At 38.9% G+C, this 27,543-nt stretch overlaps 1 protein-coding gene across 9 annotated transcripts in view; it reads left to right on the top strand.

The window, feature by feature from the left end:
* Positions 1 to 27,543, top strand: part of FBXL17 (F-box and leucine rich repeat protein 17) — a 253,495-nt gene that overhangs the window by 60,858 nt on the left and 165,094 nt on the right. For 8 of the 9 annotated variants that reach the window (XM_084833839.1, XM_084833837.1, XM_084833840.1 and 5 more), the window contains exons 5-6: positions 18,173 to 18,280; positions 26,452 to 26,582. In XM_084833839.1, the coding sequence (XP_084689965.1) occupies positions 18,173 to 18,280; positions 26,452 to 26,582 (239 nt within the window). The remainder of the gene's footprint in view (positions 1 to 18,172; positions 18,281 to 26,451; positions 26,583 to 27,543) is intronic. The other variant, XM_084833836.1, reaches the window with a different exon arrangement.

Here is a 27,543-nt window from a genome sequence, read left to right as displayed (position 1 = left end):
AACTTAACATTGTCTAAAATGAAAACTGATAACTAATACCGGTGCTGTCAAAAAGGCATTAAAAATATATGTAGCTCTTTAAAAGTGCGCAAAAAAAGGAGCTGTTATTTTTCACTGCTGACATCAAAGTGAGTACTAGGGGTGTATCAAAGTCTTAAACCTTATCCATTAGTAATGTACAGTAAATAAATCAGTCGTTCTGGGTCTATGAGAGGTTAGTCTTTTTCCCTTTTAGGTTGTATTTCCCCAGAGAAAAAGATGCCCAGCTTAGTGATCTATTTAGAGTAAGAATGTTTTTAATAAAAAAGGAAATGGAGAAAACAAACAATACTTCTAATTCAGTTTTAGACTAGAGAAACAACACTTTATATTAAAGCTCTGATTTTAAAATAATAACTAGTATTGTGATAAAGTATTTGGAAAAAATATTTTAAATACAAATTCTGATTCTACTTTTAAAAAATCCTGTAAGCTATAATTGGGTATGAGCTAGTGGGGTAGCTGCAGCAGTCTGTTCGAGCAAAAACAAAAAGGAGTCTTGTGGCACTTCATCAGATGTATAGTGTGTTCTCAGTAGGCAGATTGCATATACAGACATGTGCGCATGCGTGCACACACACACACACACACACACACACACACGGGTATGGAAAAAAATGTAAATAATGGAGCCAAAAGGCCATGAAATGCAAGAGATAAAGTCTGTGACTTTTTGATGCAAAGCTTCTACAAAAAAAGTCTAATGACCATTCACTTTCATAATGATAGCAACTGGCAATAACATAGACTTCCTATCTTAGCTATGCTAATTTCATATTCATAGTGTGAGAGAACACCTTGGTGTTGATTGAGTCCTAAATCTAGAGAATAAAAATTACTAATATTTTTTAATTTAGCAATTTCTCCATTTAAAGTTTTTGATGAAAGTTGATTTTCAGGTTAGCGGCAGGGTTCACAGAAATTCTTCCACTGGATTCTGAGTATTTTAATTTTTAATGTCTAGTTTGTGCTTGTTTATTCTTTTACATAGAAGCAGACCTGTTTGTGGTATGTAGACTGCAGAAGGTAATTGTTGGCATGTTAAGGCATATAACATTTGATGTATGCAGGCTTTAGTGTGCTGTGATGTAATCAGCTCATCACAATATTTGATTTCCCCCTCCAGATGCTTAAGACATCACAAATTGATACACAGGAAAACATGAAAAAGTGGAGCCAATTGGCACCACCACAACTAGTCTAGATAAAAAGCCTATAGATATATTCATGTTTCCTTTATATTAAAAATGTCAAGGACCACCTTAATTTTGGTCAAAGTTTAAGGACCATTAGATCAAGATCAGTTGTTTGAAAAGTCCAGCTACAGAATAAAGGCACTCACAGCAAACAAACAAACAAACAAATGTTTTCAATAGGAAAAAATGTTTATGAGAATTTTTAACGAATACTATACTGTATCATTAACAAGACAGTGAGATTAAAGGTATTTGAAACAGTCATTCTATTAGAAACATTATTCAGCAGTTTCTTAGCACCCAAGATGTGCTCGATAATGTGTAGAACTTAAGAATTGATTATTTGGCTCTTACAGTTCTGTATTTTTGCTTCAGTAATGCTGATTTGTTGTTGTTGTTGTTGTTCAGTCATTAAGTTGTGTCCGACTCTTCGTGACCCCATGGACCATAGCACGCCAGGCCTTCCCATCCTCCGTCCTTTCCCGGAGTGTGCTCAAATTCATACTCATTGCATCGGTGATGCTATCTAGCCATCTCATCCTCTGCCGCCCCCTTCTCCTTTTGCCTTCAATCTTTCCCCGCATCAGGGTCTTTTCCAGGGAGTTTTCTCTTCGCATTAGGTGGCCAAAATAGTTGAGCTTCAGCTTCAGTATCTGTCCTTCCAATGAGCAGTCAGGGTTGATTTCCTTAAGGATTGACTGATTTGACCTCCTTGCAGTCCAGGGGACTCATAAGAGTCTTCTCCAGCACCACAGTTCGAAAGCATCAATTCTTCGGCACTCAGCCTTCCTTATAGTCCAGCTCTCACCGCCATGTGTTGCTACTGGGAAAACCATAGCTTTGATTATACGAACCTTTGTCAGCAAGGTGATGTCTCTGCTTCTTACTATGCTGTCTAGTATAGGTTTGCCATAGCTTTCCTCCCAAGGAGCAAGTGTCTTTTAATATCATGGCTGCAGTCACCATCTGCCGTGATCTTGGAGCCCAAGAAAGTAAAATCTGTCACTGCTTCCATTTCTTCCCCTTCTCTTTGCCAGGAAGTGATAGGGCCAGATGCCATGATCTTAGTTTTTTTAATGTTGAGTTTCAAACCAGCTTTTGCACTCTCCTCTTTCACCCTCAACAAGAGGCTCTTTAGATCCTCTTCGCTTTCTGCCATTAGGGTGGTATCGTCTGCGTATCTGAGGTTGTTGATAATTCTCCCAGCAATCTTAATTCCGACCTGTGATTTATCCAGCCCGGCGTTTCTCATGATGTACTCTGCATATAAGTTAAATAAGCAGGGCGACAATATGCAGCCTTGTCATACTCCTTTCCCAATTTTGAACCACTCGGTTGTTCCATGTCTGGTTCTTACTGTTGCTTCTTGACCCTCGTGCAGGTTTCTCAGGAGACAGGTAAGGTGGTCTGGTACTCCCATCACTTTAAGAATTTGCCACTGTTGGTTGTGATCCACACAATCAAAGGCTTTAGTGTAGTCAATGAAGCAGAAATAGACATTTTTCTGGAATCCTCTTGCTTTCTCTATGATCCAGCTAATGTTGGCGATTTGATCTCTAGTTCCTCTGCCTCTTCGAAACCCAGCTTGTACTTCCGGTAGTTCTCGGTTCACATGCTGCTGAAGCCTAGCTTGTAGGATTTTGAGCATCACCTTGCTGGCATGTGAAATGAGCACAATTGTACGGTAGTTTGAACACTCTTTGGCATTGCCCTTCTTTGGAATTGGAATGTCAACTGACCTTTTCCAGTCTTGTGGCCATTGTTGAGTGTTCCAAATTTGTTGGCATATTGAGTGCAGCACTTTAACAGCATCATCTTTTAGGATTTTAAATAGCTCAGCTGGAATACCGTCATCTCTGCTAGCTTTGTTGTTAGTAATGTTACTTAGTTACTTAGTAACTAAGGCCCACTTGATTTCACTCTCCAGGATGTCCGGCTCAAGTTCAGTGACCGCACTATCATGGTTATCAGGGACATTCAGATCTTTCCTGTATAGTTCTTCTGTGTATTCTTTCCACCTCTTCTTAATCTCAGCTGCTTCTGTTAGGTCCCTGCCTTCTTTGTCCTTTATCATGCCCGCCTTTGCACAAAACATTCCCTTGAGATCTCCGATTTTCTTGAAAAGATCTCTCGTCTTTCCCATTCTATTGTTTTCCTCAATTTCTTTGCATTGTTCATTTAAGAAGGCCTTCTTGCCTCTCCTTGCTATTGTCTGGAACTCTGCATTCAGTTGGATATATCTTCCCCTTTCTCCCTTGCTTTTCGCTTCCCTTCTTTCCTCAGCTACTTGTACTTGTCAGACAGCCACTTGGCTTTCTTGCATTTCTTTTTCTCTGGGATGGATTTCGTTGCTGCCTCCTGAACAATGTTACGGACCTCCGTTCATAGTTCCTCAGGCACTCTGTCTATCAGGTCTAATCCCTGAAATCTATTCCTCACTTCCACTGTATATTCATAAGGGATATGATTTAGGTCATACCTGAATGGTTTAGTGGTTTTCCCTACAGTCTTCAGTTTAAGCCGCAATTTTGCAAGAAGCAGCTCATGATCTGAGCCACAGTCAGCTCCAGGTCTTGTTTTTACTGACTGTATAGAGCTTCTTCATCTTTGGCTGCAAAGGACATAATCAATCTGATTTCAATATTAACCATCTGGTGATGTCCATGTGTAGAGTCACCTCTTGTGCTGTTGGAAAAGAGTGTTTGCTATGATCAGCGTGTTCTCTTGGCAACACTCTATTAGCCTTTGTCCTGCTTCATTTTGTACACCAAGGCCATGCTTGCCTGTTATCCTGGTGATTGCTTGCCTGTTATCTCAGTTATTTCTTGACTTCCTACTTTAGCATTCCAATCCCCTATGATGAAGAGGACATCTTTTTTTGGTGTTAGTTCTAGAAGGTGTTGTAGGTCTTCATAGAACCGATCAACCTCGGCTTCTTTGGCCTCAGTGGTTGGGGCATAGACTTGAATTACTGTGATGTTGAATGGTTTGCCTTAGATTTGTACTGAGTTCATTCTGTTGTTTTTGAGATTGTACCCCAGTACTGCTTTTCCCACCCTTTTGTTGACTATGAGTGCTACTCCATTTCTTCTAAGGGATTCTTGCCCACAGTAGTAGATATAATAGTCACCTGAATTAAATTCGCCCATGCCTGTCCATTTTAGTTCACTGATTCCCAAGATGTCGATGTTCAGTCTTGCCATCTCATGTTTGACCACCTCCAGCTTACCTTGATTCTTTTCACCACCAGACACATCCACCGCTGAGTGTCCTTTCATCTTTGGCCCAGCCGCTTCACTCTTTCTGGCGCTACTTGGAAATTCCCTCTGCTCTTCCCCAGTAGTATATTGGACACCTTCCGACCTGAGGGGCTCATCTTCCGGCGTCATCTCTTTTAGCCTTGTGATACGTTCCATGGGGTTTTCTTGGCAAGAATACTGGAGTGGGTTGCCATTTCCTTCTCCAGTGGACCACATTTTGTCAGAACTCTCCACCATGACCTGTCCGTCTTGGGTGGCCCTGCACGGCATAGCTTATGGCTTCACTGAGTTACGCAAGCCCCTTCTCCACAACAAGGCAGTGATCCATGAAGGGGAATGCTGATTTAAAGGTACAAAAAGCTCTGATTGGGATACTAGAAAGAAAAGGCCTCAAGCCACAATTTTGCTATACTAAAGAGTTGTCAGGCACTTTACAACTTCAAAAAGAGTTAATTTCAGATTGAGGCTGTAACTCATTTTTGTTTGAAATATTTTTAGAAAATAATAGCAATTGTATATATATATCAAGACCATTAGATCAAGATCCTGAACTGATGCAACCAGGATACTTATCAGGCACTCTAGCATCAAGTCTTGAAACGTTACAAGTATAGATCTGCTTAGCAAATAGAATTTCTTAGTGTCATGTGCACGCACAGAAAACCTGTGTACACGCTTTCTAGGTGCACTTTCTAGATGATGAAATCTCTTGTGAATTCCTATTTTTACCATGAGGCTGAAGTTAGTTACTACCCCCCAAATGCTTATTCCTTATTCTCACAAAAGTTTGTATCAGAGGTGAATTAACAGCCTCAATAAGGAACAGACGTTTATATGTCCCTGCAACCCAACATAAGGTTCAGATTACCCCATATTATATGGCTCTATGATCAGTTATCTGTCACCTCAAGGTACACTAGCAATGTTCCTTAATGCATGATGACCTTAGACATTGCTTATAAATACAGAATGGGGGTGTGCACCCCAAACTAATCATACACTCACACCTCCAGCAGAGTATCCTCTAAAAGACACCTCAGCATTATGTCCTTCCCAATGCTTTGTTTTGGCATAAGTCACTGTCAAGTGCACTAACCCTTTTCAAATAATAGCCAATATACATATAAATGAATAAGGAACTGGGGTTGTGTGACCCAGAATATACTTCGGACCAACCAAAATCCTGCACTGATGTAACCAGGATACTGTTCCTTATCAGGCACCCTAGCATCAAGTCTGGCTCAGCTCTTCATTTTGGTGGAAGGCCCTGTCAAATGTGCTTCCCTTAGTTCCTCCTCCTCCCCCTCCTCATTATCATCATCATCATCATCATCATGTACTGACATGGAGGTAGTGCACTTCACAGTTTCATGCCAGAATGACGAGTTGGTCTTGCTGATGTGATGCTAGGGCATCTCGTAGAAGATACTCTCTGGGCTTGTTTATGTGCATGTGTGTGATTTGTGGTGGCCCAAAGGTTAATACGGGGTACACCCTCCCCTGTTTCCTTTATTTCTGTCATATGGAATGTTCATGTTAAAGAGCATTGTGCAAAAAGATAGGTTGGATTGGAGAGAATTCTTATGTATCTTGACAGGACAGTTTTTCGGTCATGGAAAAAGCTTATGAGGTAGCTTGTTTTGGGTGCAGGGTTACTTAAACTTATTTATTTATTATTTGATTTGTACCCCAGCTATGACACTCAAGGCAGCTAACTTCAGTTATTTACTGTGACTGCTCATTCAGCTCTCTTTTGAACTTCCTTGGTAATAAGCAACTGGGACTAACTAACCAATTTAAGGCTTCATATCTTTACCACTGATGGATTATTTGTTCCTGCTTGTAGCAACATCAGTCCCAAAGTGAATCTTCTTTTGAATGCTTCTATTATCCTTGAATGTTTCTCATTTGCCTTTCATGGACAGAATATTTCTTACCTCTCATGTACAGATATAGGACTGTACATGGATTATTGCAATGTGTTATATGTGGGGTTGCCTTTGAAAACACTCCAGAAACTTCAGGTAGTCCAAAATAGGGCAGCAAGATTGTTAGCAGGGACTGGCCAAAGAGATAACATTATGTCAGTACTTTTCCAGCTGCACTGGCTGCCAGTCCTTTTCTGGGCCCGATTCAAAGTGCTGGTATCTACATTCAAAGAACTAAATGGCTTGGGGCCAGGTTATATGAAGGATCGCCTCCTCCCATATGTGCCTGCCCAGACCCTAAGATCATCGTCAACATTCTCCGGGAGCTCCTGCCAAAGGAAGTGAGGTAGGTGGCTACAAGGAAGAGGGCCTCTTCTGTTGTGGCACCCTGGCTGTGGAATAAGCTCCCTAGAGAATTTCGCCTGGGGCCTATGTTGTATGCCTTCTGGCACCAAGTGAATACCTTTTTATTCTTCCAGTATTTTAGCATTTTAGCTTCCTAATCTTTTAGCTTTGGTGTTTTCAATTTGTATTTTCAATCTGCTGCATTGCTGTCTGTACTGTTATTTTGTGGTTTTAAGCTTTCATATTTTATATTGTTTTACATTGCGCTTTGTGGTTTTAGTTGTTGTGTACTGCCCAGAGAGCTTCAGCTATTGGGCGGTATAGAAATGAAATATAAATAAATAAATAAAATTTCACAGTCCTGTATCTGTAATGCTCCCTGCTTCTGTACTGTCTTAGCTCTTCCATCTGCTGCTGCTCCTTCGGCCGCTTTGGACAGTTTGTAACCCTCAGATTGAATGTTGCCAGCTTTTTTTCTTCAGACCTAGAATGTTGAACATTAAAGAGGCTGTTTCAGTGGATATAGGCATGGTACTCCTGTATTCCAGTGTAACAGTTTGACTTTGGGAAGAGTTTATGTAGAGTGCTTTGTTCAGATTTGCAGAGTGGGCAGGCTATAAGACTCCTGGGATTCTAACAAATGTTTAATTGTTTGTATAAAATACTTGAATTCTCAAAGTGCATGGCAACATATGTCAGCATGAGGTGAATTAATTTGGGAAAAACAACCATTAGAGAATGTTTCATATTCTTGACATTCTTATACGTTTTGTCTACATAAGCAAAACGATGGCTTACAATAATCAAAACAATGTATACTATGTTAATATATCTACACAGAATACTTTTGTTAACTAAGGTATTCACTTTGCAGACATTAGATTCCCCAAGTCCATAGTGAATAAATCATGTACCTTGCTTGGAAATCTCTGCAGATCATTTTGAACACATTGCTGCCAGCCACCTGCAATTTAATTTTAAAACAAATTTCCTACAGTTCCAAAACTTAGCAGGTTTCTGTATAATTGTACTCTAAGGGAACTTTAAATATTATGCTTTTGAAGCAGTATTTTTTTAAAAAATCCTCAATAAACAATTTTTTGACAATGAATAATTTGGCACAAAAGCTATATTTTAGGGTGCAATCCTACGCATGTTTAGACAGATAAAGGTCCTACAACTTGAGCTGGCAGAGGCATGCTGGACGTTATAGGACTTCATTCTAAACATGCATAGGATTATGCCCTTAAATTAGTTGTCAGACTTTGTATCTTATGTATAAAATACTTCAGGATGATATGATAGGATTATATAATGGGATGTGTTACAGTGTTGCTGTATTACATTGTGATTAATTTTGGATTAAACTTGCTATTTGAGACACCCTAAATTTACTGGTTGTTCATATACTGTTTTTTCCCCCAAAATACATTAATCATGCTGATGTGTTATCAGTCATAATTATCTAATCTTTTTATAACAGTTCTAGTTAGTAAAGATAAGGATTTGATCTAATCTCAGGGGTTGTGTGTGTGTGTGTGTATGTATATATAAGAAAACTTTTGAATTAGTGGGTGTCCATATTTAGACAAGATTCCTTAATAATAGCTTGTATCCAGAGTATTCCTCTTGTGGATAGAAAGGCTGTTTTTGTCATTGAAAGGTTTTTGACCCAGTGAAGCACTTCTGCTGGCAGAACAGGAAAGAGGCAATCTTCCAGTCTGGCATCCTGGCACAAAAACAGATTAGGACTGGATATAATAAAGATTTTCCCCACTGTTTTAATGTCATATCTATAAAAATGATGGGATAAGGGATTGTTAGGATATTAAGTATTAACGGGCTGCATAAACTGGGCGGAGCTTGCATGAGGGTGGACTGCACTAAAATGTTTATTTAAATAAGATCTGTGACAGGGTTAGGAAAAAAGTGTATGTATGACTTTGTTAGGATGTGTGTATATGCGGAGAGGGGAAAAGGTTTGAACCAACAGTGAGGCAAAGCTGTATAGGGCATTGATTTGTTTTTCATTATATCTCCTGTTGGGGACTTGACCATCCAAGTAGGAACAAAATCACAGAAGCAGAATACCCCCAATCCCCAATGTGGAGAATTTATCCAGAAGTATACCAATATTTATGATACTTAAAGCTGCTGAGAGGTCCCAGAGAATTTACAGGGTAACACTTCCTTGTCCCTTTCTAAGCATCAGGGCAACTTAGGTGGTTTCTGTGTCAAAAGCAGACTAGGAACAGATAATCCAGTCTCCTCCAGGGATCCCTAGGGCTGCATGGCAAGCACTCACTCAAACAGTTTGTCCAGGAACGGAATACTAGATACCAGTCAATAATTGTGAAAAACTTCCAGGGAGGGTTTCTTTAGGAGTGGCCTAGCAACAGCCTCCTTCAAGATAACCAGGACCACCCATCTCACTTTGGCCATTTCTCTGTCTTATGTCTAAAGCCACATTCAGTGTAGCTGCTGAGGTTAAGTTAAATAGTTTATATAAGAACAAAATATTACATGGGATAGGTTAGCCATTGTTCAGCCCCAGAACTTGTTTTCAGTGTTAGGACTCTGTCCAGGAACAGATATAGCATGTTAGTGTAACCAAGAAGACATGGCCTGTGAAGAGTTGTATAGTTCCTTTCCTATACCACTGAAGGCTACTGGACATACTACGAACAAGTGCAAAAAGAGATCCTATGAGTTTTTGTTTGTCAGCCTCTGATTGTTTGTCACTCTCTGTAACTGGTGATCTCATAATATTTTGCATTTTGGAGTTATCTTTGCAGTAGACCAGTAGAGATCTACAGAGAGAGAATGCATCTCAAGATGCTGGTGGTAAATACAATCTTATTTTCAGTAAAACCCAGTTGAGAGAAGTCAGACACTCTCCAACTCACTTTCTTGTAGGGCTAGCTGAGTTGGAATTGTGCAAAAACTATTTCAAACTTGACAATCAGTTTTTTTGGCAGACCAAAGTAGTGGCTATGGGATGCCCCATGACACCTGAGGTGGCCAGTTTATTTATGGAAACAGATGAGAAAACAATGTTTTACTCCTTTTCTATATATCTTATAAGCTGGTGGAGGTATATTGATGATGTGTTTCTTATCTGGAGAGGAAGTGAATCAGATCTAAAAAGATTCTTTGGGTGGGTGAATCTAAAAGATGAGAATATCCAATTTGACACCCACCATAATCCTAATGAAATATTTTTGAATCTAACTATTAAAAAAGAGAAAAATCATCTATGCACTTCAGTTTACAGAAAACCATTTGATAGAAACATGCACTTAAAGTATGATAGCTCACATTCCAAATCCCTAAAACATACTTTATCTTATGGACAGTTTCTCAGATGAAAATGCAATTGTTCTTCTGAAAACCGCGTTTTGTGTGAATCTTGAATATTAAGTAAACAACTCATTGATAGGGGATATCTGAAAAGAGTGGTGTCTAATAGCTTGGGACGAGCCACTTTTGTAGCTTTTGAGGTGATCTTCTAAAAAACAAAATAAGGTACCATCTCGCCATTTGAATTGTAGCTTAACATTCAATCATGTTACTAACAGTTTACAGGCAAATGTAAAAACATATTGGCACATTTTAGAAGAAACATCTGGATGTCAAGAAAAACCAATGTTCCCCTTTAAGAGAACTAGAAATATGAGAGACATAATGTTCAGGAGTGAATTTAGTGAGAACAGTTGACACATCCGTACATTCTACCAGGAGTATTAATGTCTAGGGGTCGTCATTCCTGTGGGCACTGTGTAAGCAATATTCATTGAGACATTTCACCACATGTAACACTAGTAATGTGGTATATATTATCCAGTGTCCATGTAAGAAATTTTATGTTGAAAAAATATCAAGGCTCATCAAGAAAAGGATAGGAGAACATCTTTGCAACATCAGAAACAAGAGGTTGGGTACCCACTAATCAGTCATTTTACAGGAAAAAATCATACTGTGTTGGATATGAGGTTCTGGGCAGTAGAAAAACTAAACACAGAAAATGGTAAGTTCCTATACAGAAAGGAAATGGAGTGGATTCTATGGCTAAAAATGTTGGCTCCACAAGGCCTTAATGAGGAACTAGATTTCTTTCCTCTACTATAATTGAGGCTTTTTTCCTTTGGTGACAGTCCCTTTATTTTTTTCTCTGTAGTTAGATAACCAGAACAATCACCGAATTCTTATCTCTCTGAAATTGCTAGCATCTAAGTGAGGGACTGCGAACACTCATGTATAGGATATATGGTCTGATGCCTTCAGTAATAATTTTACCTACCAGTTACTGTGTTGAAGAGATATATCATTCTGAGTTCGCAGAAAACAATTTTAAAGCTAATAAGTACAAAGGTGTATACAATTTGTATTGGATTTATTTGCTTATTGTTTATTATTCATTTTAAGAAATTTAATTTTGAGTATTGTCTCTTTTGTAGACCCTAAAAATATCAAGGCCAAAACACGTTGGGCTTTATTGAAAATAATGTTATATTTTCCAACATCTTGGGATGCGTTCTTTCTCTGTAGATGTGTGGTGGATGCTTTCCAGTTTGTCTACACTCACCAGTAGAGTAATGCAACAAAGTTATCTTGGAAAAATCTTGCATTTAATTTTATATTGCTTATAGATAGTGTCAAAAGGTAGCTTAGTTTATACAATTACATTTACTTAATCACAGTTCTTTGGGCTAACTTGAAGACAAGAAAAAAAGTCCACAATTCCCAGAATATTGAACTTCAATAATGTAATCCAAAATTGCAATAACAAACTAGTCAAAAACACTTAAGAAAAATGGCCAAACTCATGATAGTTTCTTTTTTATTGGGTGTCTAATATATGTGCCATTAGTTCCAGGCTGATGTCTTTCCTACTCATAGTGCTTTTGTGCATAGCTTATAAATCTCTTTTCATCAGCCTATATGACTTTTTCAAAGCAAGGCTAACATAATATAAGGCAGAATGAAAGAAAGTCGCTGAAGGTCGAACAGGCAATCAAATTATTACAGATTTCTCAGTGAACACTAATGGACCTTTGGAATGTGATTAGTTGTGAATATCTGTGCTCACATTAACAAGGGTTCATTTTTAATACAAGTATAGTATATTCTTTGCTCAGTTTGGATTGATTTAGCCAGGTGGTGCAGGGTAAAGTGTGGTGACTAAATTCCATATTAAAGTTTCATTTTCAATAATAGTAGTCTATTAAATTATTAATGAGTAATAATTACCATTATCTCCATGACATGACAGTACTGTGGTGATGCTTTTAAATAGCACCATGTATGTGGTTGGTGGATCGTTGTTAATAAACTACTACTACTACTACTAAGTAATACCAGTTCTACAGGTAAAGTATATATGGAAGTTAACTGTTCTTTAAATTGGGTGGAAAGGAGGGGGTAATTGTGCAGCTGTAACCCCCTAATTTCTATCCTGCAAATACATTGGGTAAAATCCAGTTAAGTCCTACTAAGAGTAGACCCATTGTAATGAATGGAACTTAAGTTAATCATGACTAACTTAAGTCCTGTTCATTTCAGTGGGTCATTTCTAAGTAGGACTTAATTGGATTTTACCCATAGTTTGTCCTGCTAAGTTTTTCCTTTGACCCATACTGTTTCACTTTCAGAGAACATGAAGCATTTTCATCTTATGCCTATTTTATATGATGCACTGGTAGCAGATTACCACTGGGCTTAATCTTAATAAAGAAAGTAAACATGCCACTGTAAGTGGGGAAAAGTGCACAAATGATACAAAGCTAGTTTGGTCCATTAGATGATAACAAGGAATGAAAATGTGAGGATAGTTTACACTGCTCTAAAAGTGCACGTATTTGGTAATGGGGTGGATGAAGTACAATAAAGTAAAGCTTAATTCTGACAAGATGGAGATTCTGTGGGTAGATGGTTGCTGAGTCCAGCAAGATCATAGAATCATAGAGTTGGAAGGGACCATTTAGGTCATCAAGCCCAAGTACCTGCTCAGTGCAGGAATCCAGTTTAAAGTATTCCTGACAGATGGCTCTCCAGTTTTTTCCTCAGTGACAGAGAGCCCACCACATCCCTAAGCAGTTGGTTCCATTGTCTTGACTGCTGTGACCATTAGGAAGTTTTTCCTGATGTTCAACTGAAATCTGCCTTCCTGTAACTTAAGCCCATTATTTTATATCTGATGGTCTTGGATGATAGAGAACAAGTTGCAGCCCTCTTCTGTGTAACAACCCTTTAGGTACTTGAAAAGTGCTATCATATCCCCCCTCAGTCTTCTCTTTTCAAGGCTAAACATACTCAGTTACTTCAGTCTTTCCTCATAGGACCTAGTTTCTAGTCCCCTGATCATCTTTGTTGCCCTTCTCTGAACTTGTTCCAATTTATCTGAAATCTTCTTAAAGTGTGGTGTCCAGAACCGAATACAGTATTCAAGATGAGGTCTGACCAGTGCAAAGTGGAACTATTACTCCCCATGATTTAGAAATTATAGTTCTACTGATGCAACCTAAAATTGCATTTGCCTTTTTTGCGGTCACATCACACTGCTGACTTAGATTCAGCTTGTGATCGACTAGATCCTTTTCTCACGTAGTACTTCAATCCAGGTATCCCCATCCTCTTCTGGATGGGGTTTCAATCTCTCTGAAAGATCAGGTTTGCAATCTGGATGTACTCCTAGATTCATCTTTTTCTCTAGTGGCCCGAGTGACTTCAGCAGCATAAATGTGCATGATCGATGTGTAACCATGCTGGAGCCTTCTGACTGAAGAGTGAGGTATAAACGCTTTAATATAGAGCTATAATATGTATTTTGACTATCTTAGACTGGTGTGCCAGCTGCATCCTCTCTTGGACATGGATAGTCTAGCCATGCTATGGTAACATAAGAACATAAGAAGAGCCATGCTGGATCAGACCAAGGGCTCATCTAGTCCAGCATTCTGTTCACACAGTGGCCAACCAGTTGACGACCAGGAACCCACAAGCAGGACACGGGTGCAACAACCCTCCTGCCCATGTTCCCCAGCAACTGGTGTACAAAGGCATACTGCCTCTGATAATCTCCCATTTAGACTACTTCTGTGTACATGTTATATGTGGGCTGTCCTTAAAGTCAGCCTGAAAATTATTGGTGGTACAGAATGCAGTGGCTAGCATTTTAATTGGGATAGCCTGGTGGGAACATATGTCACCAGTCTTGAAAGAATTTAATTGGATGCCAGTTTGTTTCCAAGTACAATTTAAAGAACTGGTGCTTACCTATAAAGCCCTGTATAGCATGAGATCGAGTTATTTAAATGCATACCTTCTCCCGTACCAATCTTTTCTTCTTCCATAGATGTTATTGGCAAGAACCATCAATATCCTAAATTTCAAGAAAAATAGAGAAGCAGATCATAAACTAGAAAAAGAATGAACAGGCGTACCTGAAACCTACCCAAATGGTTTGGGATATCTCTGTGTGTGTGTGTGTGATTGTTGCGTGTCTTAATTAGTGGTACCTATATGTGTGAACAGGGTTTGGTAGACCCTGTTTGTGATGGGTGAATTTTTGCTCTGTGGTTAATGTGCATATGTAAATTGGGAAGTAATGTGAGTGGTGTATGTGAGACAACATGGAGTGTGAACAAAGAAGTTATACTTTTTAAAAATGTGTATTTTGCAGATTTCCACTTGTAAGATCCTATAAACAAAAAAACAAAACCTGATATGCACATAAGGACATAGCTTTGTTTCTTGGCAAAGGCAGTAATGGAATCGTTATATGTTTATATTTATATTATATTTATATTTTTAAAAAATATATTAGCTTGTTCTCCTCCTTTTAAGACCTTGTGAAAATGAGTGAATCTGATCGTTGGCTGGCAGAAAGGAGCTGTGCTTGAGCAGAAAAACAACTGCCTAAGGGTGCAATCCTATGTCCCTTAGACAGTGTCTGTGGGACGTAGGATATTTCGATTTCTGGGATCTGAGATTGGAACCCAGGCTCTGACCTTGGAGCCCAGATCATGTGCTCTCCTCCCCTGCCCCCTTGTAGCTGGTGTGGTTCTTCCCTGTCTCTGTGCTTGGAAATGGAGCAAGGAGGCAGGGAAAAGGGGGTGGTCTTGGGGGAGGGAAGGAGACCACAGAAGCTGCTTTACACAGCTTTCTATGCACCACGTGGCCTCCCTCCACCCCCCCTTCCAAAGCTCAGGCCAAATTGCCAAAAATGCAGGGTGGCTGCCCTGCTTTGGACTTCAGAGGCTGCCAACTGTCAAGATAGGATTGTGCCCTTAAATATGTCGCCTCTTGACAGTGTTGAAACCAGTTTTCTATGAAGTCACCAGCTGTCCATTACAATATGATAAATACATCTTTTCAGGTGCTTAAGAATTAAAAAATCTTGAAATTAGTGGAGTGAAATATTATGGCCAGATTTCAAAAAGAATCACTCCAGTGTTTAGCACAATATAGCTTCTGCCACACCAGAAACTTCTAGTCTTGTAGAAGATTACTAGCTTTCCTTTATAACAGTCCCAGTCTTCATTAACACAATTCGGAATTAAAACAAATAAATCAAGTAATTTGGAAACTGTCAAACTACAGTCGGGATAGAATGATGATGCATTGGAATATCTAGTGAAATCCCTGGGCACTTCACTAGACACTACTGAGTTAAAATATCCATTGCTTTGTGCTGTGAAAATACATTAATTTTTTATATTAGTGTGGTAAGAAATGCTGACAAGGAGACTGCAGGTGCTGACTGAGAAAACTTTGCACTATTTTTCTTTACAGATTCTACTAAACATGCAGTTTGTATCTTTTCTGCTGGCTAGCAGCAAAAGAATTTAGAACTGAGCCCAAAATCTCATATTTTTGCATAGTTATATTTGGAAGTATTACACCTCAAAAAACTTGGTGGTGGACCTGTATGGTGCATTAATTTGTCTCACACGCATATTATACTTTTACCTACATGAGGTTTGTACCTTAAAAACACAACATGTGAAGTGGTGCTTTGACAAAAGGACAAATTGGATTGGAGAGGTCATCTTAACCTCAGATGTAGCAGACAAGCAGATAATAGAAAAGCTGTCTCCCAAGAATGGACCCAAGAAAAGGAACAAACTTCATTTTTGTTGCAATGAATTGTTCTACTGACTTTCACGTGTATTAGACTATGTAATACTTAGGAAGCTATTGTTCCTAGTGATTTTTACTGGTGATTTTACCCCTGCCAGTTTTATCAATTCTTGGCATTTTAATCATTATTGTCATACTGTTGTGTTTGGTTTCTATTGTATTTTTAACTTGTGGTGGAATATTTATATTGAAAGGTGCCATAGAAATTAACTAAGTAGGTATAACTTACTTTGCTAAATGGATTGGGGCATGAACTAGAATCAAGTCTTTCACTGCCTGCTGTAACAGTACAGTTACAATAGTACAGTGAGGAAGGCCTGTCTCACTGTTCAAGAAACATACTCCATTTTTGCATAACTAAATGCAGTGATTATGCCTTGTAAAAATGTAAATGTTTGCAAATAATTTGTATGATCAAGGACAACAATACTTACGACAAATTGCCAAAAGAATGGAGGGCTTACCTTGACATTCTAGTGGGTGTGATGGTAGTTGTGCTTGCTGCTGGTCAGCATTTAAGGTGACCTGTTTTGGGAATTGTGGTATAACAGAAAGACCTTGGAGGGGAAACTGAGTGCATGTTATTTGGTCACAGTGGAAATGAAGCCCATTAATGGTCTTTGTCTTTTGAAGGAAAAGGCATGTCAGAGTGAGGAATTTTCCATTTGCTGCAGTTCTGCCTCATGGATGTTATTGCATCCAGGTGTATTTTGAATTCTTTTGCCTCTCAAATGGTAAATGTGTTTTGGATTTGGTGGCTGTATGTTGATGGCCAGAAGGCTGCAGATATTAAACGTCTGCTAGAAACTCAGATGCACTGTTATTTATTTATTATTATTTATTATTAAATTTATTAATCGCCCATCTGGCTGGTCACCCAGCCTCTCTGGGCGATGTACAACATACAATAAAAACAGTTTAAAACAATAAAATTCTACAATAAAAACATTTTCTAAAATACCCTAACCCACCCCAACTGCCTGCCTGAACAACAACGTTTTTAATGCATGACGGAAGCTCATTAAAGCTATGTTTTACTATGTTTAGGCAATAGAAAGATGTTTCTTTTTATTAGAAAATTAAGTTTGTTTATTTTTAAAGTATCTTTTGTACTATCCTGTCAATATGTTATACTTGAGATTGGCTTTGTTAGCAGCATCTCTAAATATTGGAGGAAAGCTGCAAGATAATGGGTAGGATCCAGACCTGTGCTCAGCAGAGCTCTGCTGGCACTGGAGTAAGAGAGCAGAGTTGTGATTTTCTCCATTCCCCCTAAACTCAGTGAAACCATGTACCCCAAAACCTAACTTCTACGTGTGCAAGAGTTTGCTCAATTTCTTGAACAAATGGAAGGTTGCGAAAACAGCTATAAATCCCTATCAATAATAGTACTGCATGGACTCTTGGACAAACTGTAGTATGAGCATTTGTAGAACCACTCTAATGGCTATTTTCCTTCTGTTACATTTTTGAATCCATCTCATATTTATGTAAAAATAAGGATCAAGTGAAAATGGTGTTTTTGTTGAAGCTGTTTTAATATTTAGATACTATGTATTTATGTATACATAAATATATGCACAGATAAATCTTAAAAGTAAATATGTGCTAGCTAGCATAATAAAATAAACTATATCTTGGTTGAATCCAAAAATTTCCTTCCTCCAACAGAAGATCCTTGATAAAATGAATCTTTCCATCAGTGGAAGGACTCCTTCCATTGGAAAAGGGAACTTTTTGATACAATCCTCTCTGCAATATTATTTTCTTGTGCAAAATGCAGAAGAAAACATTTCAGTTGCTAGCTTGTACATATGTTTTACTTGATTTAGAAATTGGGTTGTACTCTTGTGAAAACATTTTATGTGTATTGCTTTTAGAATGTCTTGAATTCTAAAAAGTAGTTGAAATATAACCTAGTTCATGTACTTTTTCAATACTCAGGGGACAGAAGCAGGATGCACCTTCTGGTTATGGTTTTAAGCTTCGATAAAAACAAAGAATAGATTTTTAATAATCCCTGCAGAAATAGCCAATACTTTTTAATTTTTGTTTTCATTACCAGGCACTTGCTGGAGGAGAGGAACCTTTTTAATCTTGTTCTTTCTTATCCAAAGACCTTTTAGACACTCTTTCTCATGCTGTTAAGACAGAAGAAACTATTGAACCTGCAACTTGCCACTACTGCAGAGATGCCCCCTGGACTTTGTTGTACTTGAGTATTCAGTGTCACCTTCAATTGCTTTTTTCTCTCTTTGTGCAGGTGACAGATCAATCTGTTAAAGCATTTGCTGAACACTGTCCTGAGTTGCAGTATGTTGGGTTTATGGGCTGTTCTGTTACATCTAAAGGAGTCATACACCTTACCAATGTAAGTACAGTAACAAGGTTTCCGATTGACAGTTCCAATTGGGATAGTTGTACATAATAGGAATACTTGGGAAGAAGTAATATAGAAAAGGTAGTTTACATATAGACAAAAATGTGTCTAATTAGGATAACTACATAGCATCCATACTTGAGAAGAAGGAGAAAAGTGAGGAGAAAGAACAGATTTTGCTCATGGTCCTTTCACACAAATATAAATTCCTTCTTTGGATCTTGCCCCAAGTTACTTTCGATCTTGCCCAAAGTTACTTATCAACTGGTAAATAGTCAGTGACCCTGTTCGGATGTCTTGGCAGTGTCCAGCAGCAAATCATGGGTTTACTAACCTACGAATTGCACTGATGTGCACCACTTTCCGTTGGCATTAACAACCCTCAAATGCCGCCTTCAAGGGTTGTTTCCATGACATCCAAACAGGGGCACTTGGGGTTGTTCATGGGTTAAACAACCCCAAGTTAACCCAAGAAAAAGCCATGATTTGCTGCTGGATGTAACTGTTACATCTGAACAACATCAATGTCACAGTAATCAAAATGTGAAAAAATAGATGCTGCATCCGTTGAAGAAGGATAGAAAGAAGGTAACAGAATAAAACATATGGTGTTAGATCCAGAGAAACTTGAGAGGAGTTATTTTCATATAACAGGGTTTTCTAACTCCCACTCCTTACTGCAGCTCCCTACACTCACTGAACATTTGCTCTTCAAGGGTAGGTGACCATCTGGGGTGGAGTGTGGGGGCTTCAGCAGGCAGTGGAAGATTTGTGAATTCAGGGGGGCTACCTTGGCTGAGCAGAATTGCTTTTCTGCTCACACAGGACGCTTCTGGAACTAATTGGTTGTCAATACTTAGAAAATATAGCACATCAAGGAAATGTTGCATATGGAGACTGTTGTGTGGGTTTTCTGGAAAATTTTGGTGTGCTTTTAATATCTTAAATTGATTGGGATCTGCTTTAGAATATTTGGATTCACCTTCTGGTTTACTACCCTTTTCTCCCGTCTGTTTACAAATGCATAGACCTGTGTGTGTGTAATATATTTTTTTAATACACACACACACACACACACACTAGGGATAGTCAGCTGAAATGAGTTAATTACAACTTTGAAACTGCCCAATTTGACTTGTACTGATATCATAAAATTACTAGCAGGGGTTTGTTTTGGTGATGGGTGGCTACTGCCATAAAACCTAGCCCTAACCTTCCCCTTTGGAGCCAGAAGGGGGAGGTTGGGATTCATTTTTGGTGGCAGATAGCCAAGACACTCCTTGCAACTTAGCCACTTGCATCAAAGCCCTCTCAAGCTCATTTTTAAACAATATAGCTGTCCTAATAACCTCCGTATTCGATTGGTTGACTGACTGATTATACTTATAGTTGTGTCTCCATTTTTAAAAAAAAGCTGCTTGTAGCAATGTACAATGAAAATACCAGGTACGAAAACTGTTTTTGCCATAGCTGTCTTCCATTTTTCACAGGCTAAATCAGTGGTTGAAGTACATATACTCTAGCTCAGGGATGAGCAGAAAGCAGATCTCCAGATTTTTGGACTTCAACTTCCAGCATTCCTGACTATTGGCAATGCTGGCAGTGGCTTCTGGGAGCTGAAGTTTGGGAAGGGGGACATAGCGCAGTGGTAGAGCACATGCTTTGCATGCAGAATGTCCCAGGTTCAATATCTGGCTTCTCCAGGTAGGGCTGGAAAAATTCCTGCCTGAAACCCTGGTGAGCTACTGCCAGTCAGCGTCGACAATACTGGACTTGATGGACCAAAGGTTTGACTCAGTAGAAGGCGGCTTCTTATGATCCTGACTACCTTCTGCCCATCCCTGCTTAAACCTACTCTTTTCATGCTGGTCTGCTTAATAATGTTATCTGACAGACTGTTCTGTCTTCTTTCTCCTCTCAGAGCATGGTGGTTCTTCAGTAGCCTTATCGTTGCAGTTGGGGGTGGGGGTGGGAGCACTGCAGCTGGAACCACTGGGAGTTGGATGGCAAACAGCTCTCAACCAAGCCTCTCTGTCTTCAGTTGCTGCACTTAAACTATTCTTCCTAATTTGTGAAACAATCTCTGTTCTCTAACACAGACATAGTGCAGTTCACGGGACAATCTGAAGTGAATATCAACATAGGAGTGTTCTTTTTGCAAAACCCTAATGGGCCTCTGAAAATCTTATTTACAACCCCCACGTGAAGAATCTCTTCTCTCTACTCAGTTTAAATAGTTGTGGTAGAAAATCCCTTTCTAGGTGCATTTCACTCTCAAATGATCCCCCCATATAGTTAACATATATATTTATTGACATTTAAAGCAGCTTCCTCTAATTATAACTTCTAGAGAAGTTCTTGGTTCACCTTGACAAGGATGTTTTCCATTCTTTTGTAGTAATCATAATTGGATGCTGCCTTTGTGTGAGAAGGACCTGTTTCACAGTTCTTCCTGTTTGAATTGGCAGCCTAGAGTTTTCAGATTTATTTTAGTCATATATATCTTACACTACTTCTGTAGGCACCTAACTAGCTCAACCACAATATGGCAACCGTGTTACTTAGTTGCTGGGATTAAGCTCAAGTATCTGTCTGAGGAGACTGGGACCAGGTTGCAGGAAGAAGATAGAGAGCCATACACGCAAGGCCAAGGCTAACTTTTGCTCAGGAAAGGCTCAGGTCTTACCTGTAAGCATATGTAGGCAGAGGGGTAGGGAGAAGCCATGACTATCTGGGGACAGAGCCATTCTGGACCCTAGACAGCATCCTTTTGCTCCATACTGCTGTCTTGAGTTGGTCATCATAAAGGGTACCAGCATGCAGACTAGAGCACTCCCAGTTCACATTCCAGCAACCCTGACCAGAATAGAACACCACATAGTTATTCAGAATAATTCCATATTTTATAACATACCTTTTAATATAATACAATTTTACTATCTACTTTTTGTGTGATGGGTACATTTAGGATTAACTTCTGTGTGTCATACCTTGTTTTATTGCATTGCTTCCACAAAGCAATTATTTGTTCTCTGCTCTCTGATATTTTGATTCTTGTTAATAAGTATAGCTTTCAGACTTGGGCACTGTCTACAGCTTTGATTTAAAGCTCAAGTTCACTTTAAATTAATATAATTTACCTTCAGTGGGTTGACCATAGGTGTGAGTCCTAGTATGCCCAACTATTTTAGATGGATCATCTGGCTTTGGTATTATAGAAGACATAAAATACTTTCAATACTTTCAATAATCTGAATCTAAAACCAAGGGTCTGCAGCAACACAGTCTAATTTCTGCTGCATAGCACAAGGAAAGTTGCTTCAAAACTTTGCTTTATCTACTTTAAGAATTCCCTGCATATGGAATGCTAGCATGTTAGAATGAATGGTTTGAACTTTGTTTCCTTCTAGATGAACTAGTTTTCTATTTGCAGGGAGCTTTGTAGCTGGGGTGCATTCAAATATGCATTTTCCACCTACATTCTGATATTGAGTAGTCCTAGGAGGGCTATATCATGTTCCTTCTGAATGTGTGCAGTGGGCTTTGGAATACAGTGATGGGGTGGAACTGGTGAGAAATGTATATGATTTTTGTGCCCGTAGGGTTGTTTCATTTTACATTTAAATGAAGCGTACGGTCCTTATTATTATTTATATAATAAGGTAAGTTTCTAGCCTCTATTATTGCAGAGAGAAGTTAGCCAGACAAGGGATCGTTTCCTTCCCAAGAAGGATCTGCATTATGCCATATTATCCAACTCCTCATATTCAACTAGTATTTTTTTATTTCTCATAAAACTTAGTAAGTGCTTTAGAATGTCAGAGAAAGCATCTTAAAGATAAAAAAAACTTTCTGATAGTTTCTCCAAACCAGTTAATGAATTAGTATCAAGAAAGCTTTGATAGGTCCTGACCAAGAAGGTACATCTCAGAGTGTTCCCAACCTTCTGGGTAAAGCAGGGGAATGGTCCAGCAAAGCTAGTGAGATTCTGTGAAGAACTGGTTGGCATGGAATCAACTAACTGAGGAGCTGTCCAGCATTGTCAGCAAGTTTAAGAGAAAGTCAGAGGACTGAGCTCTTAACAGCAGGACGCAGCTAGAACTAGGATTTTGTCCATGGAGCTCTTGAAGCAGCAGCTTCCAGACAGCAACGAAAGATTTGTGTAGTATAGTTAGTATTGCAACCCCACCCTTCCTGATGGGGCACTGATTCTGTCCATACTTAAGGTAAGGGTTCCTCCTCCTGAATAGGGTTCTGAAATGCCATGGCTTTACTGCCAGGTGAGAACTGCACCATTGCGTCCAGACTTTGATTCAGGCTCATTGTCAACTTGATGCTTGAGGTTCCACTAATTATTGTGGGGGCCCAGAGTTGAGGCATGTGAGTTTCAGTGATTCTTTCCCCTGTTTAAGTTATCATGGTAGCATATTGCCTTGGGGTTCCCTCAGGATGCACTATCTCCCCCTAGTCCTGGTTCATGGGAGGGTTCTCCTCTTATGAGGTCTCGTCTGATTCTGGTTCTGGGAGCTGGTAAGCCCTGAAACAGAGACGTTAGTATTACAGTTCTGTTCTTAACAGTGAAGTACTATATGCAGTGGGGTTTTTTCTAATGTTATGTTAGAAATGTTAGGCTTTTTTATAACGCAGTTTTGCTTCTTGAAATAAAATAGTAAACTAATTCTAAACAGATTGACCTATATTCAATGTCCCCAGTTGGCAGAACGTATTTTTATGTGAAATATACAACAACTAAAGTGACTGAAGTGGACCAATGATATGATCTCAGTAGCAAACCTTTTCTTAATCATTTTAAGCTTAAATCACTGAATGGATCACTATTTTCTCATATTGAGAGAGTGCATTTTAATTAAAATGTCAGTGCTACTTAAATGCAATAAATGGTTTCAAGGCATACCACGAATAATTTCAAGGAGGGAAGGGTTTTAAAACTGAAACCAAATTAATTTAGGAAGCTTGGGTTTAACTTTTTTTTTTTAAGGATTTTTTTAAGGATTGGAAAGATTGTGTTTACATTGTGTAACCAGCTTTCATTTAGGTAAATGTTACTGTCAGAAAAACGTTAACAGTTTGTGCTGCTTTCTTGTAATATTGGAAGTGGCTAGGGAAGCAGGATGTCAACAGCCCAGTTCCAGTAGTTTATATAGTCCTTTTGTTGTGAATCAGTAGAATCACAGACAAGAGAAGCTCTGGTCCTTATCCATCTAACTGTATTTTCCATGTTGCCCGCACATGGGCTGGGGTAAGGATTTGGAGTGGGGACAGCCCTAGACCAGGGCTGTCAACACTTGGGTAGTAATGGGTCTCTGAGTCTCTTCTGAGAGAATGCAAATTTTACACCATCTCTTATACCCTGCTTCTTCTTCATGATCTCTGTGCAGAACACACATGGGTTCTACACCTGCATGAAGCCTCATTTTGGGAAACTACTATAGCAGAGGAGCATTTTGGTGGGAACTCTCCCCCATTGTCCACTGCGCAAGCCCTAGCGAGTTCCTGCCCATTCCCTCAGTTCCTTTTCAACCGCCATAGTGGTTGCTTCTTAGGGAACTTCTCTCTCTCATAGAGTGCTTGTTAGTATTTGTGGGGAAGTTTTTTCAATCTGCTCTGCATTATCTTCATCTTTTTCTCTTCTTGTTTGTCTACAGAAGAAAAAAAAGAAATAGTGCTTTCATGTTTTTTCTTCACTTCTTGAGGTGATTGGAGATCATGAGTGGGCTGCATTTGGCCCTGAAGGCACCCTTCAGAAAGTGTGTAAAGTGCGGCAGTAAACTTCCACCAACAGATGGGCATTCACTCTGTTTGTTGTGTTTGGGCGAGTCCCATGTTATAGAGGCCTGTCTGCACTGTTTAGGTTTTTCAAAACAAGCTTGCTGCAACTGAGCGGATCGCCTCAAGGCCGTCTTGTAGAAAAGGGTACTGAAAGCAGTGGACATGACCAAAATGGCTGAACAGCAGGCCAAGGCTCACCCTTTACAATCAGAAAGAATGTCTCCACCTGCTCCAGCTTCCCTGGGACCTTCAGCCCTGGTGTTGGGTTGAATAGATCCCCCAACATCAGGTCATTCCTTGGCTCTTGCTACAGCAAAAAAGATCTCCAAGAGAGATAGAGAGCATAAAACATCCCTAGATGGGCAAAAAAGGAAGAAAAAGAAGGAGGCAAAGAAACAACATAAACAAGTTTATCTGCCTGCCCTACCACTGCCAGCAGCCTGGGATTTGGCTGTCCCCACTTTGGTAGTAATGGGTCTCTGCGTCTCTTTTGAGAGAATGCAAATTTCATACCATCTCTTATACCCTACATCTAGTTGGAGGTAGACATCTTTGTTCTAATTTCCCAACTGATTTCCTCCTTAAGCCCTCATCATTTAAACCTTACATGCCCACAACTGTATTCAAAATTGTTAGAGTGAAATAAAATACATAGTGAATTGGCTCAATTTCTGAAATAAAGGAATTATTTCCTTTTATTTTATGTTTTGTGTTCAATGAAGTTATTTCAAAATAAGTGGCATACTTTACAATACTGGTTCCTAGCATCTTATTTGAATGGTAACTTGTTGTAAACATAGAAGATTATTAATAGAAACAGGCTATAAATTAAAAAGGGTAGCAGCCAAAGTAATTGTTTTTAGCACAAAACCGAAGAGTAACTATAGTGTTTAAAAGCCGACAATAAGAATACCTTTACTTGGTTGGAAAATATCATGTTCCTTGTAGTGTAGATGCCTAAATTTGATGGCGGTGTATAAAAATTTGATTATTTTCCAGCTATGTCATTCATTGGTCTTTATTTAGAAAAGTGGAATTAAGAGAGTTTTCATTTGCATCATGTTTCTTGTAATATTGTACAATTGATAGTGTAAATTCTTTGTATTAATCCATGCAGTATGACTACCATCCATACTTGGAAAAACAGGAATTAATGCAGAAACTCACAAGTCTTTGATTCACAAGTCATCTTTAATTACTGTGTAAAAGTGACCATTTGCAGCAAAGTGGAGTCATCTAGGTAGAGAACTAATCATATGGTATATTCAACTCAGTAAGGATCTTAAAGCAGACTTTTGTATTGCATTAACCTTTAGTACACAACTAAATGCATTAACCTTTAGTACACAACTATATATCTTTGTGATAAAACTGCCAGCACATTCTCTTTAGGGGTGCGTATGTGTATTACTTTTGAATAACAATTTTTCACAAGAACTTTTAACTTTTCAGGGGTGTCTAACGGTATGACTGACCACTGGTATGGGAAGAGAGATGAGGGTTCCCCCTCATCCATTACTGTGTATCATGCATATTAGAAAAGGCTGTTCTAAATTTTGTGGCTAAAAAAAATATTGGGTTCGATCTAGACATAGTCATAATTAGAGTAGACCCACTGAAATCAGTGGTACTTAAGTTAGTCATGACTTACATAAGTCCCGTTGATATCACTGGCTCTATTCTAAGTATGACTAAATCTAGATCCAACCCAGTGGGCTGGATCCAGCATTCTAATCCACTGCAGTAGCATGCTCTGAGTAGAGTTCCACCCAGAATGCTGTGTTGGCAGAAAGGAGGCAGAGGCAATTTTTGCCAGTTCCTGCTCCCTATGCATCCCCTGGTGTCACCAACTCCACTGTTCCAGAGGGTTCCCCAACCCTCTGGAACAGATTTTCAGGGGAGGCATATGGGACTGCATAAGGATAGGGAATCAATGGAGATCATCTCCTCCATACAGCCAGTGGAAACGCCAGAAATTCTGGTAGATGCCATCTGTGGGAGACAAATGTGGGATCCAACCCAATGTTTTCAGTTTTTATCAAGACATTTTAATTAGTGACTTGGTTTCAAAAGTTTAAAAACATTTTTTAAAAGATTAACCTTTACATTAACTAAACTGCAATTATTGGTGAACAAGACAATTGGAGATACTTGTTTAAAGAATAAATAAAAAACAAGTTTTATCTTCAATGGAAATGAGAATTTTTTAGATGCGAATTATTCTTTTTGCAGCTTCATTTTTGAATAACAGAACATGTCAGTATATATTATAGGACAAAAACAGGCTTAAGCAGATAATTGCAAATAAGTCTTTAAACAGTTCAATATTTATATATGAATTACAATACTTGCCATTGTATTTATCTTAACAGCTAAGAAACCTTTCCAGCTTGGATCTACGTCATATCACAGAACTGGACAATGAAACAGTGATGGAGATAGTAAAGAGATGCAAAAACCTTACCTCCCTCAATCTATGTCTGAACTGGATTATAAATGACAGGTAACTTCATTATAGAAAAGCAAACTCAAGCCATTGTGTTAAATATTATTAGTAACTGATAATTTTCAGAAGCTTGGGAAAAATGAATCTTAAAAGTCAGCAAAGTAGTTTTTAGATGCATATAGCTATCTACATTTAGTGCATTTTGACATTAGCTATCTTGTTTTGGAGCAAGAAGATACTTTCCTAAAAATAAATATGCATATTGGTAAACCTGATTGTAGATAAATCCATGCTGTAGGTCTGGTTTTTAAGTTTAGGCTTCTTGTTTTGAATTTTCTTGCCAAAAAGGCAAGTTGCATATATATTGCCTAGATCAGCCTTCCCCTGGTGTCCTCCAGATGTTTTGGACTTTGACTCCCATCAGCCCCATCCAGAATTGCAAATGGTCAGTTGTGCTGAGATGGCACCAGGTTGGGGAAGGCTAATCTAGCTATTACTGCTGGATATTTATAACTTCAAAACTGCCTTTTAATATATGAGGAAGAGCACAATAGTTCTTGCTGGAAACAAAAATTTTCTGGATAGGAAACAGTGGGTTGAATCCAGAGACATGCCCTTCTACTCACTGAAAAGCTCCTTCCATTCACGGAGGGAACTTGAATCCCCAAACACTCCAGAACAGTGTGGGAGGTGGGGCTGGAGGCTGCAGGGGAAAGGGGGAATTGGAGAAAATAACCAGCCCACCCCTTCTTCCAGAGCCAGCAGAACTCCACTGAGCATAAATCTGGATCCAACCCAGTGAAGATTCATAGGAATTATTTCCAACATACTTGAAATGGATTTTTTTGGAGTGAATCATATGTTATGCTTGAATGCAAATAGAAGGAATATGTGCAACATGCAGGATGAAATAGAGGTTGTTCCCTCTGTTCATAATGGTGGCCTAGTGGGCATCATGAAAACTGCAACTAGAAAACTCTCATGGCTGAAATGTTAGCCTTGAGGCTTTTTGATTATT

The sequence above is a fragment of the Heloderma suspectum genome, chromosome 2 (genome assembly GCF_057233095.1).
Source record: "Heloderma suspectum isolate Gila_16-S chromosome 2, 16-S_ref, whole genome shotgun sequence".
Lineage (NCBI taxonomy): Eukaryota > Metazoa > Chordata > Lepidosauria > Squamata > Helodermatidae > Heloderma > Heloderma suspectum.
This window is presented reverse-complemented; position numbering and strand designations above follow the sequence as displayed.